At 38.9% G+C, this 18,990-nt stretch overlaps 1 protein-coding gene across 1 annotated transcript; it reads left to right on the plus strand.

The window, feature by feature from the left end:
* The first annotated feature begins 960 nt into the window (after nt 1–960).
* LOC141336116 (NLR family CARD domain-containing protein 3-like) lies at nt 961–4,076 on the plus strand. The gene is made up of 3 exons (XM_073841636.1): nt 961–1,072; nt 2,075–3,720; nt 3,811–4,076. The coding sequence occupies exons 1-3, from the start codon at nt 1,005–1,007 to the stop codon at nt 4,074–4,076; spliced, it is 1,980 nt and encodes a 659-aa protein (XP_073697737.1). The 5' UTR covers nt 961–1,004.
* The last annotated feature ends 14,914 nt before the right edge of the window (nt 4,077–18,990 follow it).

Genomic DNA, 18,990 nt, shown 5'->3' on the forward strand with positions numbered 1-18,990 from the left:
GTACGTAAACCACGTTAAGCTGTTTCCTTATAATGGGCTTCTATGGGGGAGAAAACGCTTAACGTGATATTATTCACTTTATATGTGGAATAAGGGCTCGTTCTTTTGATAGTAGTTAGTGTTTGTTCCACGTAAGGTCTGACAGAAACTTGCGGTTTCCTGGTCGTTTTTTACATACATTAAGCCACGTTAAGCGTTTTTCACGTTGTTTAACTGGTTACCGGCATACCGGGGCGGAAATGGGTTTACACAGCAATTACGTATTTCCGGCGCAAAATACGGAAGTTGTGAGAAAGGTCGATAGTAACAAACACAACCTTCACATGAATCTGATTAGCAGATAAACCACACGCTCTGATTTCAGTCTGAGTTTTTAATTTCAGCTAGTAGTTTGCTGTGTGCATTCAGTTTAACAACATTTAAAGTTAAAGACAGTGAACTTCATTATTCAGCTCAACTGTGCTCATATGTTTAATATTCTAGCTCCGCTTATCTATTAAATGTGTGCCGTGAAAGTGCACTGTTTTCTAGTGTATATGCTTTAACTTCTCAGGTTATATCAGTGTATGACCTTTAGATGAGGCCAAAATTACAACAGCATATACATATATTTAATTGTTTGACCAAAATTATTGCTAGAGACAGTTTAGTAGTTGCTGGATATTAGTTGGGACACGTCAAAGCATCTCTAATAAATTCTATATTCTACACTCTTGGTCTCTAGTTAATCATGGATAATAAAGGGAGCAGTGAGAGAACAGCATCTCAAAGACACAACAGAGAGTCTCTGAAGAGTGACAGATCAACTCCTCATCCTCCTAAACTCAGTGATGAAGCAGTGACCTCTGACCCCAGGTGAGACACTACCTACTATTAGACAACAGAGAGACTCATAATGAAGTTAACAGCAGGAAGAACTAAAGGAAGACATATTTGTGTTTTCTCATATATATTCCAGCAGGGGGAGACAGAAATCTTCATCTCCTGAACCCAGCTGTGTGTCTATGAAGAGTGATCTATCATTGCCTAAACCTCCTGATTTCAGTAATAAACCAGTGACCTCTGACCCCAGGTGAGTGTAAATGTGATGGTGTTTTGACAGATCTAGTAAAACTAGGAGGAAACTAATGGATTAATATGAGAGTTAAAACTAGGAGAAATGTTTTGTTTTCCAAGACACTGAAAACAGAATCATGAGATGAAAGTTAGTGCTGCGCTTCACTCTGAAACACAATACATCAGACTATAAACCTTTCTGTGATTAGATTTTAGTTTGTTATCCAGTGCTTTATCAAATCAATAACACACACAACACTGCAGCTGGAACTAGACTTTACAAACTACTGAATGACAATGATCTCATTATGTGCTTTATTTAATGTTACAATTGTTGGAATATCATTTTGTAAGACCTTTATATCTGAAAGCAGTAATAGGTAGTGTTCCTCACATCTTGAAAATACATTTAAGACAAAACAAGAATGTTCAAACAAGTGTATTCTATGACATTCTATTTCTAATAATGTTAAAGTTTTTTATTTCTGAATTAGATTGAGTTCATTTCACCCACTCACACTTCTGTCTGACTGATATTTGATGATTTTATCACATTACGCTGCTGTGTCACGTCTGTTTAGGACACAGTGTTAGAGACCTTTATGTGATTATGAGAAGTGTAGAATATATTGTTAATTGTGAAACTGTCAAGACAAATTAGTGATGGTGATTGAAATACTAGATATGAGAAATTTACTAACAGATCCTGTGATGTCAGTTTGAGGAGGAAGTTGTTTAATCTCAGAGAGTTTGTTGTCACTGCTTGCTATAGGAGAATTAAAAGGCATAAAATTAAAAGGATTTCTTTTTCTGTGTATTTTCTTATCTGTGAAGCTGCTTTGGAACAATGTGCATTGCAAAAAGTGTTATGCAAATAAACTTAAAATGAAGTTAATATGCAAGACAATAATTTGACAAAAAATATAAGAATAACATCTGTATTGATTTACTGTCATTTTAACTTCAGTACTTTTTCATGATTATAATGTATTGTCTTTTGTTGTTGTTGTGTCAGCAGAATAAATGAAGTCTCCAACTTACAGTTTAGACCCTCTGCCATCCGTCTGACCAGTACATTCACTCCTGTTACACCGATCCTGGATAGAAATGATCAACCAGTGAATGATGAACTACAGAGAGTCAAAGACAGACTCAAAACCAGCATGAAGAACAAGTATGAGAGATTATTTGAGGGACTGAAACTCCAGGAGAATGAAACCCTCCTGAACAGCATCTACACACAGCTCTACATCATAGAGGGAGAAAGAGAAGGAGTGAATGAAGAACATGAGGTTTTACAGATGGAGAAAACAGCTAGAACACAACACTCACAAGACACTCCGATCTACTGCAATGACATCTTTACAGCCTCACCTGAACCAGGATATGAGGAGAAAGACCGAATCAAGACTGTTCTTACTAAAGGCATCGCTGGAATCGGAAAAACCGTCTCTGTGCAGAAGTTCATTCTGGACTGGGTCGAGGGAAAAGACAATCAGGATGTAGATTTCATGTTTGTGCTTCCATTTCGAGAGCTGAACTTGATCCGAGATCATCAGTACAGTCTTCACAGACTTCTGCTGGACTTTCATCCTGAACTTCAAGATCTGGACTCAAAGATTTATGAGGAGTGTAAAGTTGTGTTCATCTTTGATGGTCTGGATGAAAGCAGAATCACACTGATGTTTTCAGATGATCAGAAAGTTTGTGATGTGACTGAGACTTCATCAGTGGGTGTGTTGATGTCAAACCTCATGAAAGGAGAACTGCTTCCCTCTGCTCTCATCTGGATCACCTCCAGACCAGCAGCAGCCAATCAGATCCCCTCCGAATACATCAACCGTCTGACAGAAATTCAGGGATTCAATGAGCCTCAGAAGGAGGAATATTTCAGGAAGAGAATCAGTGACCAGCATCAAGCCAGCAGAATCATCTCACACATCAGAAGAGCAAGAAGCCTCCACATCATGTGCCACATCCCCGTCTTCTGCTGGATCTCATCCACTGTGCTTCAGAAGATCCTGGAAGAAGATCTGAGTGCAGAAATCCCTCAAACTCTGACTGAAATGTACATCCACTTCCTGCTGATTCAGATCAACATGAGGAACCAGAAGTATGAAGAGAGAGATCCAGAGAAACTCCTGCAGTCCAACAGAGAAGTGATTGTGAAACTTGCTGAAGTGGCTTTCAAACAGCTGATGAAGGGCAATGTGATGTTCTATGAGGAGGACCTGATTGAGAGCGGCATAGACGTCACTGATGCCTCAGTGTATTCTGGGATTTGCACTGAGATCTTTAAGGAGGAATCTGTGATTCACCAGAGGAAAGTCTACAGCTTCATTCATCTGAGCATTCAGGAGTTTCTGGCTGCTTTCTTTGTGCTTTACTGCTGTTTAACGAAGAACACAGAGACACTGGATAAATTTAGATTTTACAGATTTGAAAATGACTCTCTGTATAATCTACTAAGATCAGCAGTAGATAAAGCTCTTAGGAGACAGAATGGTCAGCTGGATCTGTTTCTGCGGTTTCTGCTGGGCGTCTCACTGGAGTCCAATCAGAGACTCTTACAGGATCTACTGACACACACAGAGAACAGACCAGAGAGCATCAGGAGAACCACACAGTACATTAAAGAGATGATCAAGGGTAACACTAATGATAATGATAATGATGATTATGGTGATGGGATATATGTGGATGAAATTGATTTAATAAAAAATAAACATAAAATACTAAAGAAGAAAATAGAACATCTCTCCACCGAAAGATCCATCAATCTGTTCCTCTGTCTGCTGGAAGTGAAAGATCAGACTCTGTCCAGAGAGATTCAGGAGTTTGTGAAATCAGACAAACACTCAGAGAAGAAACTCTCTCCTGCTCACTGCTCAACAATCTCCTACATGATTCAGATGTCAGAGGAGCTGCTGGATGAACTGGACCTCATGAAATACAACACATCAGATGAGGGCAGAAGAAGACTGATACCAGCTGTGATCAACTGCAGAAAAGCTCTGTGAGTGTTTAATCATTAGCTAAACTATCATATTTAATAATGAATCTGACCCCTTTAAAATAAATGTTCCTAATGAGAGATTTTCTCCTAAATAACAGGCCCGAATCTTAAATGAGTCACAGCACTCTTAATACAGTAGATAGTTGATCAAAATGTGTGTTAGTGCTGCAGTAAATACACTCAGTCTGATGTGAAACTCATTCATTAAATCAGCAGCAGATGAAGCAAAGAGACAGACACTATTCATCAGTAAAGCTGGAATTCAGACATTTTCACTTGTGAATGAAGATAAAATAGTGACATACATTACTGGTAATATCAATAGCAACAATAATATAACATTTAATCTTCACTAATTATTAATAATAAATGTTTAATGTTCCAGCTGTTTGACTATTACAGTACCTATTATGAGAGATATAGGTTTAGTTTTCTAACACATAATTACTTTGTCACCATCAGGATCAAATTAATGTCACAACAGGTTTAGAAACATTTCAGCAGGTCACACATGTTCTTATTCATTATCTGTCCATCTTTGACACATCTATTCTGGTTTACAGAACAGTCCTCATGACAAGACAACAAATATATGTCCATGAGATAAGAAAATGTTGATCAGTTTTTCATGAAATCGTTCCTTTGAATGAGTTAAAACATGAAAGCGCTGTATTTATGTGAAACAAGTAAATGGTCACAATTTGTCAGAAGTACAATCATAATATTTATGTCACAATTGTAAGTTCAGTGAAACTCTTCTGGGTTAGAGCCTTGTATTTTAGCCAGAGCCAGACGGGCCCCAGCGGACTTATTTACGGCCCTAGGGCTGAGCTGGACAATTCTCAGGTCATAGCTCAGATGTGGGTCTGGATCGGGCTTGTTTTAGGTTTCTCCTTATGTTTATATTTTACACATTCATCAATAATCGTGAGGAAAAAAATTGGAAACAACACGATACCAGGATACTGCGACTATCAACAGCGGCTCGAATGGTGTTTCGTATTTTAAATTATTTCCACTGAAAAAAATCTTAAAGAGTGATCATCTGAAGCCTCCATGTCCTGCACTTCAGCTTCCACTCTCCACACAAACGACTGGATATGGGTCTAGCAGCACACATTTATATCAGTTAAGCGTTTAACATTGTGATATGCTTGAACTGTTTTATATCTAGAATTTTTATTTTAGGCAAGTCGTGATGATTTAAGAAGACTAAACTGATCAAACATATGCTCTGATCAACTCACTGTCTGCCGCTTGATCGTTACTTTAAAAAAATGAAAACTTACATTTAACAAACAAAAAATGCTCCAAATATTTTTCTAAATTAACTTAAAGGAGTAGTTCACTTTCAGAAAAAAAATTTACAGATATCCAGATATGTACTCACTCTCTTGTCATCCAAGATGTTCATGTCTTTCTTTCTTCTGTCGTAAGGACATTATGTGCCCAAACTAAAGTGCCCGAAGTGCAAAGGTGCTGTATATCAATGCACTGCTCATGAGGATATCAGCCGACAGCTTTAATACAACAGTTACACAAGAAGTTATTATTAAGTGACTTATATTGTCTGACTGTAACACTATTGTCTGATTTTGCTCTAATTTGTCGTCACAAATAGTTTGAAACAAGTCACAACTGCTGCACATCTCCATTCAAACACAGCGGTGTTTAGTTTATAAACTAACGTGTTTTTAAACGCATCAATGATTCAGTTTTCCATTCATAAATACAGTCACTTGTTTTATTCCTGAATAAATCAGCCGTTCAAACAAATCAAATGGATGATATGATTCAGTAATTAAATTTTAAATATCTTTTCAGTGATTTAAATCATTTAATATTTCTATATTCAAAATGTTATGTTTAAAACATTAATCTCAACATGAATTTATGAATTTGATTGCTCTCTTGCCGCCTCTGAGCCTCATTAAACATGAAAATACACCTACAAGACACTTTTGTTCTTCTGTGCCACTTCTGTAGTACAAATTAATTTTGATTGGTAACTTATTCTTCTTCTACTTGTTCTTTTCTGTTGTTTTGTCATTGCACTATTAAAATCCTCTTTACATGTCTTTATTATTATTATTTATCTCTTCCAGACTTTCTGGCTGTAATCTCTCAGATCAGTGTTGTGAGAGTTTGTCTTCAGCTCTTCAATCCTCAAACTGTGTCCTGAGAGAGCTGGATCTGAGTAACACTGACCTGCAGGACTCTGGTGTAAAGATTGTTTCTGATGGACTGAAGAGTCCAAACTGTCAGCTGCAGATACTGAGGTACTGAAGAACATACAAGAGATCATGAGGGGTCTGTCTATATAAAGATATATGGTGTCATCAGTATAAAGTGAATGGAAAGGTTTGTGACACAGATATGGAGATTTAGTATTTGAGTCTGATTTCTACCTGTCCAGGTAATTTGGTTGTGTTCTGGTGGTGGTTTATGTAGCTCACAGTGGAAAGTCAATGAGAGTGGTGACTGCTGTGGCAGATTGTGTTCATATGCAGCATCCAGACGCTCCAGTACTTGTTGATATGAACCAGTTTAAACTGGATATAACAATGCTGGGTTTTAAGTGATATGTAAAGGGCCAATCAAAGAAGAGTAACTTGCTGCTAATTGTTTTGTAAATGTGGAGGGAGCATATGTGTCCAGGATAAGGTCACCGGTTGCAAACTCGGATCATAATGTGGTACATCTTGTAGAAATTAGGGATGTCACAATACTCAATATAATATCGAACCGTTCGGTACGACATCCACGGTTCAATACACGGTTGTGAATTGCGGTTTTTCGGTTTTGCATCTAAATATCTTCCTTCCTTTTATTTCTCTTGGAATTTGCTGTATGTTTGCCCATGATTTCATGTGCTGAAATGAGAAAACGCTTCCTCTCTTATATTTGAAAAAAATAACGCAACACGCAGAGCATCTTCCATTCTAATGACATGCAATGATAAGCCTTTCTAAACCTGTTGTCCAACAAAAGTTATAAAATAAAGTTACAAAAACATTATAACTTGTTTTTAATTCACAACATCAGTCGAGTGTTTGAAATAACTTCCTTATGTTGTGATCTGATGTGGATTCTCATCACAGAATGAGGCAGACGATAAATTCTATACTCATATTCAATGTTTGTCGATTAGCAATGGCTTATGAAAATACCCGAGATGGCTTGAAGAACACAGATAAACCATATATTATTGCAGACGAGTGTTTATTGTCCTTAGATTTCATCATTCAAAACGTTTACCGTTATATCTTGTTTTTAATAAGTTACAGCAATAGCGATGCTTTTATCCATATTAGAGAAGCTGGAACGGAACGTTATTAGCGCTACTTCTTTGATGCATATGTGTTTTGTTTTTTTGCACAAGGGCGCCCTCTGGCATCCAGTATGAATGAAACCCATTCTATTTTGCGTAAAAATCTAAAAAATTATACCTCTCTCAAAAGAAAAATTAAGCAGACACATACTAAACCACACTTTATCTAGCGTGCAGAGGTTTACAGGAGTATTTTATTGATTTGTTCCAAAAAAACCCACACTGAAGTGGCAAGATATCAGAACCGAACCGAACCGAAAACCGAGGTACATATTGAACCGTGGACTAACTGTATTGTTGCATCCCTAGTAGAAATGTAGAAATCTAAGCTGAAAAGCAGTAAACCAGAGAAGAAAGCATTAACAGACTACATAGGTTTCTGTGTGCAGTCAGTGATACCAACTAAGGAGATTACAATCTGTCCGAATAATGAGATGTACATTACTAAAGATGTTAGGCATGTGATGAATCTGGAGAAAAGTGCTTTTAAGAAGAAGGATACAACAGAATTAAATCCGCTAGAAAAGGAGATCAGATTGTCAACAACACAAAAACCTATAGTAGTAGATAATGAGATGGTCAGAGTGTTAATATTCTTAATCCATTCATACCTGAGTGGTCAGATCATTTATTTGATGTTTGAACAATTTTTTTTTTTTTTTGGAAGGCTATAGAAAGATTAGACTAATTTTTTAAACATTCTGCAGATGAGGATGAAATTGAATCTGAGGTGGCACAGTCAGATCAGAGGGATTAGTTTTTCGTGTTTAAAATCATATTCTGGGGGTGAAGGGGTCTGTCACTGCAGGGGGCTTCAGGGTGTCATAGGAAAAGTTATGTCTGACCCTTCTCACATTTTGTATGAGGCATATCACTTTTTGTCTTCAAGCAGAGGCTTAGAGTTGCAGATTATGTAATTGCTTTGTTTATTAGTCTGTAATATTTATAAATGAGAATTAGGGGTCTTGTAGGCCTCTGGGCTCCGGAAAGTAGAAAGGACTATACTAATGTACTGTAACCATGTATTTGTATTGCTGTTATTGTTTTATTAAGTTGAGTCTATTGTACTGTTGGGTTATTCATTGGTGTGGAAGTGTATTGATGTGAGACAGTACACACTGTGAGATGCAAGAACATTTTTGGAAGAAATTCCAACAATAAAGTGTAATTAAGTTTAATTGAAAGTACAGTTAGTCGGTCATAATGTTGATGTGTGTCTGTAGATGATCTGAATGTTGATGTGTGTGTTCTGCTCTCTTTCAGGTTTGCTGGCTGTAATCTCTCTGCTCAGTGTTGTGAGAGTTTGTCTTCAGCTCTTCAGTCCTCAAACTGTGTCCTGAGAGAGCTGGATCTGAGTAACAATGACCTGCAGGACTCTGGTGTAAAGATTATTTCTGATGGACTGAAGAGTCCAAACTGTCAGCTGCAGACACTGAGGTACTGAAGAACATACAAGAGATAAAGTACAGTCAGACAGTCATAATGTTGATGTGTGTCTGTAGATGATCTGACTGTGTGTGTCTGTAGGTTGTCTGGCTGTATGGTGACAGAGGAAGGCTGTGGTTATTTGTCTTCAGCTCTGAGTTCAAACCCCTCACACCTGAGAGAGCTGGATCTGAGCTACAATCACCCAGGAGAATCAGGAGTACAGCTGCTCAAACACAAACTGGAGGATCCAAACTATAAACTAGAGATACTGAAGTATGTCATACACTAATACTATCATACTGAACGTGTGTGAATGATGCAGATCTACATTAATGTGTGTTTGTGTGTTTATAGTGTGGATCATGGAGGAGAGATCATGATGACAGCAGGACTACGAAAGTGTAGGTCTACAGACACACACACACACACACACACACACACTCACTCACTCACTCACTCACTCACTCACTCACTCACTCGATTCAAACAGCTTTATTGGCATGACAAAAGCACATTTTGCATTGCCAAAGCATACATAAGAATAGAGAACATACAACAGATGGTAATTTGGAGAAATCAAGTGAATTGAAATAACATTTGAAGAAGTAAAATTGAATGACAGACATTAGAACAAACATAATGAATAGTAAAATCTGTGTAACTCTTTGTTCTGTCTCTGTCATTCCATGCACAAGAACATGGTCTATTACAGTAGCTCTAATTTAATCTGAAAAGACTGTTTTTGGTTTTGCTCTTATGGTGCGTTCACACCGCACACTTTGTCTGCGTCAGGCAACGCACCTAACGCATCTAGTCTGACGCATGTACGTTGAAGCTGTCAACGCTTGCTTTTTGGTGCGTTCACACCGCACACGTCAGGCAACGCTCCCAACGCATCTAGTTTTCTGCACACTTCCCCTGAATAAACCATGGCAAACTATTGGGACTGGACATTTTGGAATCCTCTCATGAACATGTTTCGCTAGCTAACGAAATGGGAAATAATTACGTTGAGAAAAGATTTGACAACCCGATCTCTTCAGCGATCTTCATCCAAGCAAGTTCCTTTACATTCCTGTCTTTATACAACAACGATGACGGATCATACAATTCTCTGCGATTGCAGACGGCTAGAATAAGTTTGTAGCTGTCTTCAATCGCAGAGAATTGTATGTTGTTGTTTTTTCTGCTCCCGCTTCATTCAAAATACGTGTGGTGACGTCGCTACAGTGAGACGCTCTGATTGGTTGACGCACTGCGTCAAGTGCGTTAAGTCCGTCAAAAGTTCAACTAGCTGAACTTCTGCGTTGCTTGCGTTGGCTGCGTTGACGCTTGAAACGCAGGTAACGCTTGAAAAGTTGACGGATCCAACGGACACAACGCAACGCAGAGCCTCTGACGGACCTCTGACGGACTCAACCATTGACTTTACATGTAATCTTGCCGCAACTGACGCATGACGGTTTGGGCGGTGTGAACGCAGCATTACTCCTCTTCCATCATCTGGTATTTGCACTCTTCTGTAACTCTCAAAACCACAGATGCAGCCGTGCCATCTGGCTTTGATTTTGTATATTTTAATATTTAGAAACAAGTGTGAAGATAATTCATAATAATTATTTATGAATTATTGTGAGTAAATGACAACAGCCGTGTTGCGGTTGTGCTTCACTTTTGCTTTCTTGTGTTGCTGAGGACGTAATGAGGAAGAGGAAAGTAGATAAAGATGCCTCAAGGCAAGATGAATGTGGAGTTGCTGGTGTCTTTGGTGTCTGAACACAAAGAGCTTTTTGACAAACGCCAGAGCGACTACAGAAATCTGGATAAGAGGGAGTTGTTTTGGAGAGGAATTGCAGATCTGCTGCTTGAAAAATTCAACGTTCTGTTTCACAGTTAACAAAAAAGTGCGTGAATGGTTTTGACAAGCACATAAATACTGGCTCTCTGTAATTACTGATAATTGTGTGCTAATTGAGCTCAAACTTTGCAGACTCAAGTGAACAATATTGAATGCTAGTGTTTCTAAATGACCACATGGTCTTTGAGGAGAAATGTAGGGATTTGTGTGTAGAGTTTTACAGTAGAGTTCACCAAATCTGACTAAAGCAGGAGAATAGTGTTTATAGTTTAGGGAAATGGGTGTCATTTTTATGGTTTAGAAATTTTATGTCAAAGGTCTGGTTGTAGTGTTTTTGCAACTGAGAAAAACTGTAAATAGTCAAAAAAATCCCAATATTACTGCTCTTGCTGTATTTTAGATCACATAGATGCAGGCTTGGTGAACAGAAGACAATAAAAAACATTTAAAAAATCTCACTGTTTTGACTGGTAGTGTTTATCAAGCATGTGTACAGTAGCTGGACTGAAACCAATCATAATTTGTGATTATTCCAAGGTCTATTCTAAAGCCATGTTTAGTTGGTGTTTAGTAAAGCCATGAGTGTTTGCACAAGAGAGGAGTTAGTGTGAGGCACTGATCTATTAGTGTGGCATCTTCATCGCTTGTGTTTGAAAAAGGAAATCAAGATACTTCCTGTTAGATTTGGGTGTTACACAGAATTGTGTCTTGTGTTTTACAAAAAGTGCTTTATGAAATTTAAAACCGAGTCAAAGACTGAGAATTAGTGTATGGTTTTGCAGATTTGGTGTGTGCTTCTGGTGTTTGAGTGTCAGCTTTCACAAATTGTGTGACAAGTTAAGATTGTGTGTGTAAGCAGATGACAAAAACTGTAAGCTACATCCATATTAATCTAGATACATTGGAAAATGCAAGTTTTTCTCAATATTTTGCCCTTTTATCCACACAAAGACTTATGGTTTTTCCGGCATTGCTGTTTTATATTATGACACAAATTGCACTTGCAAGTCCATCCATCTTCCACTTTAAAATTCTGTAAAAATAAATAAATAAGTAAATTCCATTTGAAAAAAAGCTAGAAATTTTCTTTTTTTTTGGGATGAGTTTTGTTTGGCAGCCGTTGTTACCAGTCATGTGATCTTCTTTTTGACAGTGTGAGAAATGCATATATATTTATATATATTTATTTATATATTTAAACATGTATTTTTAAAAGTATTTATAAATGTAAAATATATTGTGGAAAAAAAATACTCTTTTTTTTGTCTTGATGGAAAATAGCAGTAAATAAATATTGTAAAAAATGTGCGTATAATATATATATATATATATATATATATATACACACTCACACAGTAAAAGTGAAAGTGGTGACATTGTATAAACAAAAAATGGCCAAGAAATATATTTCCTAAAATATATTTATATATTTATTCTCATATTTATGGGAGAGCTCATGTTGAACAAACTCTGGTGTATTGAGCAGATTCTGAATAAATGACTCTGATTGGCCGTTGTGTTCACACTCTCAACAAACACGTCTGTGATTGGCTCCAATGATCAACGCTGCAGAAACACACTGTAAATAGAAAGTGTTGATGTTGTTCACAGTCACACAAACACACACAGGATCATCTGAAAACCAAAGCGAGCCGCTGCTGCAGAAACCTGCTATCGTTATGCTTTAACATTTAAACCAGCTTTCTCTATATTAGTGAACACATCTGTGAATAGTGAGGACATTCTGGACAAATCTAGTCAAAGCTGTAAACACACACAGACATCTTCACTGTTGAGCTGTTCTTGATGTTTCTCTCTTCTTGTGTTCAGATGCCTGTGATCTCACTCTGGATCCAAACACAGCAAACTCTCGACTCGTTCTGTCTGATGACAACAGGAAGATCACAGATGTGAAAGATCATCAGCCGTATCCTGATCATCCAGACAGATTTGATAATGCTCCTCAGGTTCTGTGTGTTGAGAGTCTGACTGGACGCTGTTACTGGGAGACTGAATGGAGCGGAGATGATGCTGGTATATCAGTGTCATATAAAGGAATCAGCAGGAAAGGAGAGAGAGGAGACTGTGTGTTTGGATTTAATGTCAAATCCTGGAGTCTGTGGTGCTCTGATCACTGGTTCACTGTCTGGCACAATAAGAACAGAACTAATATACTTGGCACTCGTTCATCCTCTAATAGAGCAGGAGTGTATGTGGACGTGTCGATCGGCTCTCTGTCCTTCTACAGTGTCTCTGACACACACACACTCACACACTTACACACATTATACACTACATTCACTGAACCACTCTATGCTGGATTTAGGGTTTATAATGATTCCTCAGTGTCTCTGTGTGATATTAAACGATAGAGAGACTGTCTGTATATCCTCTTTCTGATGTTCACAGTCATCTAATCTCACTTCATTACATCTGTATTCATTTATTTGTTATTAGTTTTTCATTGTCATCCAAAAGTTATAATCTGGATCAGACACATACTGATCTGAATCTTTAATAGAGGAATATGTTTGCTTTAATAGTTATATTGTAAACTGATGATCAGAATTAATAAAAGTACATTTGTGACTCATTTAATGATGAACTTATTTATGAATCTCTGATATGAACTGATGACAGTGTGAATAATCATGAATGTGACTGAGATCAGAATGAAACAGAGGCTGAATTGACTCAGAATGAATCTGTCTTCTGATCATCTGCTTTATTTTTGTGTCTGCGGTGATTTAACACTCAGTTCTCTAAATGAATTGTGTCCAAACACTCACAGTATCGCTGCTGAACACAGTTGATCTGGCTGTAATTCCAGTCTTTCAGGAGCTTCAATCTGCTGCTTGATCACTAGAAAATCTTCATCAGCATCTCTTCTTCTCAAATAATGGTCTTTTCTGCTTTACTAGATCTCCATGAACACAACAGATTGAGCCTCAGCTCTCACTCAGATCACATTCACATCACTGTCTGCTTAGATTCATCTCTACAAAAATCTGCATTAATATAATGCTGTAAATACAATCGGAAACTAGTCTTTTGAGACTATATATACTATATTTAAAATTTAATCTGAACAAAGACAGAGGTAAAGATTTCTGTTTTCAGTGAAAGAGTGCATGAGAGAGACGTGTGTGTGTGTGTGTGTGTGTGTGTGTGTGTGTGTGTGTGTGTGTGTGTCTGTGTGTGTGTGTGTGTGTGTGTGTGTGTGTGTGTGTGTGTGTGTGTCTGTGTGTGTGTGTGTGTGTGTGTGTGTGTGTGTGTGTGTGTGTGTGTGTCTGTGTGTGTGTGTGTGTGTGTGTGTGTGTGTGTGTGTGTGTGTGTGTGTCTGTGTGTGTGTGTGTGTGTGTGTGTGTGTGTGTGTGTGTGTGTGTGTGTGTGTGCGTGTGTGTGTGTGTGTGTGTGTGTGTGTGTGTGTGTGTGTGTGTGTGTGTGTGTCTGTGTGTGTGTGTGTGTGTGTGTGTGAGTGTGTGTGTGTGTGTGTGTGTGTGTGTGTGTGTGTGTGTGTGTGTGTGTGTCTGTGTGTGTGTGTGTGTGTGTGTGTGTGTGTGTGTGTGTGTGTGTGTGTGTGTGTGTGTGTGTGTGTGTGTGTGTGTGTGTGTCTGGGTGTGTGTGTGTCTGTGTGTGTGTGTGTGTGTGTGTGTGTGTGTGTGTGTGTGTGTGTGTGTGTGTGTGTGTGTGTCTGTGTGTGTGTGTGTGTGTGTGTGTGTGTGTGTGTGTGTGTGTGTGTGTGTCTGTGTGTGTGTGTGTGTGTGTGTGTGTGTGTGTGTGTGTGTGTGTGTGTGTGTGTGTGTCTGTGTGTAGTGTGTGTGTAGTGTGTGTGTGTGTGTGTGTGTGTGTGTGTGTGTGTGTGTGTGTGTGTGTGTGTAGTGGTGCTCAGTTGTGGCCCAAACATTTCTGGCTGGTAATGCACTCACTTCTCCACACTTTATTTATTTATTTAACAGGGACAGTGCATGGCCCTCAGCCATACCAGAATTAGCTACAAGCAAAATTCCATCTGTAGTCCCTGGGCAGGAAAAAAATAAATAAATAAAAAAATAACATACAGTTAATCCAACAAACACATATAAATAATATAAATAAACCGTACAAACATCATCACACAGTAGACTTTCAGACAAAAACTTTCACACTCTTAAAAACACAAAACACAACAGCGGAAAGAATAAAATGTTATATTAATAGACACAACAATGCAATGTTAGAATATAACAATAAAGAATTTTTTAAGTTTATGATTGATGAGTACATGATTGAGTAGATTTAAGCCATGATTTTATCTTATATTTAAAACCAGTAAATGTACTGATGTCTCTGATCTCGTTTGGTTTGGAGTTCCAGTAATTGGAGGCTCTGATAGAGAAGGCTGATCTGCCAAACTCAGTGCGTCTGTGCTGTACGGCACAGTAACCTCTACTGGTCGCCCTGGTTGTTCTCCTACTGCCGGAGAGTAAAGATATCAACTCCTCCAAAGGGGGTGCAGCCAGATTATTAATTATTCTGTACACTAAGCAAACATTGGCGTAGTGCATACAATTTTGAAAAGTCATGAGTTTATGCTTTTGAATGATGTTGCAGTGGTGATAACCTGATGGCTTTTTATCTAATACTTTGAGAGTTTGTTTATATAGCGCTTGTAGTGGAGCAAGTATTGTTTTTCCGGTTTGTGACCAACTTGTGATGCAGTATGCAAAATGCGAAAAAATCATTGAGTGCATGTACAATTTAGCAGCATCTAGAGGTAACTGATTACGTATGTGTCTAAAATTTCTTAAATTAAATTTAACAATATTGCAAACCTGCTTTATATGTTTCTTAAAAGACAACTGTGAATCAAGAGTAACTCCCAGATATTTAAAGTGTGACACAATTTGGATTTTTCCCCATTTACAATGACATCTGTCTGATTTCCAGTTTTCCTTATACAAAAATACATACACACAGTTTTACTGATGTTAAGTGTCAGGCAAGACTCAGAAAGCCAGGTGGCAATCTTTGCCAATGCTGCTGTTAATGTGGTTGCCACTTCATATCTGTCTTTTCCATGTGCCAGAATGACTGTGTCATCTTTTTTTGGATGTCAATTTCAGGACATGCTAGCAGTAAGTCGTTAACATACATACTAAATAACAAAGGGCCTAAAACTGAGCCTTGCGGGACGCCAACAGAACAGTTACTAAATGATGACATCTTGTTCCCAACTCTGGTACATTGTCTTCTCATAGTGAGATAGGACTCCATCCATTTCATAGCATCGTCAGAAAAATTAAAATTCGACAACTTAGATTGAAGAACATTGTGATTTACTGTATCGAAAGCCTTTTTCAGATCCAGAAAAACAGCTCCTACAGCATCCCCACTGTCAAGTTTTGATTTGATTTTTTCAACAAAATAGCAGGTAGCCATTTCGGTCGAATATTTTTTCCTAAAACCAAATTGCATTGGATGGAGTATTTGTCCAAAATTTTAAAAAGTCGGTTAATTGCTCAGTTACCACTTTTTCTGCAATCTTTGATACCACCGGCAAAATGCTGATGGGCCTATAGTTGGCTACATCAGTTGGTTCCCCTGCCTTAAAAATGGGAACTACAACTGCATTCTTCCATGTGGTTGGAAAAATGGATTGCTTTATTGATAAATTAACCAGGTGTGTAATGGGGGTACTGAGAGAGTGAAAATTGTTCTTTAAAAAGGTTGAATCCCACTTGAAAATATCTTTTGCCTTTGAGGACTTTAAGGTGCTTAGTATCTTACAAATTTTATTTTCAGGAACTTCAGTTATCTTAAAAATGGTCTTGTCATAATCTGGTTTTGCTATATTTTTAACTCTTACACCAAAAGTGATAAATTCTGAACTGATGCGGTAAAATAAGTATTAAATGCAGAAGCTATTTCACTAGGATCATTGGTTAAAATTCCATTCATTTTTAGCTCATGTTCATTTCCCTGATTTTTCTTGTTGTCTTTCTTTGTTAGTTTATTTATATTGCTCCATATCAATCTACTATTTCCTTTTCCCTCTTTAATAATGTCCATAAAAAACTTTGCTTTTGCTTTCCTTAGTTCACTGACTACTTTATTACGGAGGTTTGTAAAAATTTGTCTGTCAATAATTAATTTAGACTTCAGTGCTACTTTCAAGGCAAAGTCACGTTTTTTCATCAGGTCCCACAAATGGTCATTAAACCATGGTAGGTTACCCTTACGCCGTCCATTTTTAAAGGTTTTTGTATATTTTTCTTTAATTCTATTTAGTGTACCAATGAAGGACTCACAGAAGGCATCTATATCTTCTGTGAGTAAAACATCTCTCCAATTAATTCTTCCTTAAATGCATTCATGTCATGTCATGTTTCCTTATTCCATAGGAATTTTTATTTATCTCTTGTTGGTAAATAATCCGTTTTTTTGTTAATTTCCTTGCAATAAGAGTCATATTATGATCCGACAAACCAGTGAGAAGATTATAAGATTTTATAATTCTTTCAGGCTTGTTACTAAAAATGAGATCAATTTGTGTTTTTGAGACGTTTGTTATTCGTGTGGGGCCATCTATTAATTGAGTCATTTCAAACTTATCTGTAAGAGCTTTTAGCTTTTTTCTAGTTACCTTTTCAGCCCAATCTAAATTAAAATCACCTAGAACTATACATTCTTTCTTTGTATCCAATAATTTAAGCAGGTTCTTGAAACTTCTTGAAACTTCATAACTTCTTAGTTATGACAGTAGTTCAAATAAACAGGGGTTTGTAAGGTCAGATTGTCTAATTCAGTAGTTTGGTTAAAGTTTAAATCTGTTGTTAAATAATTGCTCAAAGCTATCTGGGTGTCACAGAGGCGGTCTCTGTGGCTCCCTCCGACCACCGCCAGCGGGAACCATCACCGGAGTTCTAACACTACACTTCCCAGCATCCCCGTACCTGGGACCCTGACTTCCGGTTCCGGGTCTTCCGGGTCACTTCCTGTTATCCGCCATTTTATAGCGCGCCGGTTTGGCGTCTTATTTGCGAAGTTTTGTCAAGCCATGCTAGCAATCCTGAGCGTTCTCTTCACGGACTGTTATCTCGTTGCCTACCGGACTGGATATCGTTGTGTGAACTCTTGCCGCCTGCCTTTTCTCGACCCCTCGCTCGCTTTACGGATTAACCCTTTGGACTGCCGCCTGCCCCGATCTAGTGCACGGACATTGACTACTCTGATCGGTTTGCCTACGTTATACCAGTCTGCTGTTATTGACCCCTGCCTGTTTATCAGTTGTGTTTCAATAAAATTGTCGCAAATGGATCCAACGTCTCCGGATGAGTCTCTGGCTGCGTCACAGAAAACTTCGCCACCCACGGATCCAGCGACAATGCAGCACATCACGTCGGAGCTAACCGCCCAGGCCTCAGTTCTGTCTGTCCACCAGACCCAGTTGGATCAGCTGACCCAGGTAACTCAGCAGCTGGCTCAAATGCTGCGTAGCTTTCACGCTCCTCCTCCTCCCATCGCTACCCCCGCTCCAACGCTCCCGCCAGGACCACCCGTAGCCACCGCTAGCCCGCGACTGGCTTTCCCGGAGAAGTTTGACGGCACACCTGCTAAAAGTAAGGGCTTCTTGCTACAATGCTCGTTATTTGTTAGCCAACAACCACATCTGTACCCTACTGATGAGAGTAAGATTGCCTTCGTGTGTTCGCTCCTCTCTGGGAGGGCTTTGGACTGGGCCACGGCAGTTTGGGACTTGGACCAGCCCACATTTCCATCCTTTGCTGTATTCCTGCAACGTTTCAAGGAGGTTTTTCAACCCAGCTCTGAATGTGGCGATGCAGGAGAACAGATTGTGGCTCTGCGCCAGGGCAAACGAACGGCGGCGGATTACGCGCTCACCTTCCGAACGCTCGCGGCTCAGAGCGGTTGGAACGACGGCCCACTCAAACTGCACTATCGCAAGGGACTTAATTCAGATCTCCAGGTGGAGTTGGCCTGCCGGGACGAAGGACTAACCCTGAACCAGTACATCGACCTCTCCATCCGCGTCGATAACGTTCTGCGGGCTCGCAGGCCCAACCGTCAGCTTCCCACTCTACCGCTCACCCCACCTACAGCTGAGGCACTTCCAGAACCCATGCAGCTGGGGACAACAAAACTGTCGACAGAGGAGAGGGAGCGACGTCTGCGAAGCAAGCTCTGCCTCTATTGCGGTTTGGCTGGACACCTCCGGGCCACCTGTCCCACACGACCCCCTCGACCATCCTCCTCGGTGAGTAAGAAATCTACACCTCTTAACCGCTGTGAAATACCAAT

The sequence above is a fragment of the Garra rufa genome, chromosome 6 (assembly GCF_049309525.1).
Source record: "Garra rufa chromosome 6, GarRuf1.0, whole genome shotgun sequence".
Classification (NCBI taxonomy): Eukaryota; Metazoa; Chordata; class Actinopteri; order Cypriniformes; family Cyprinidae; genus Garra; species Garra rufa.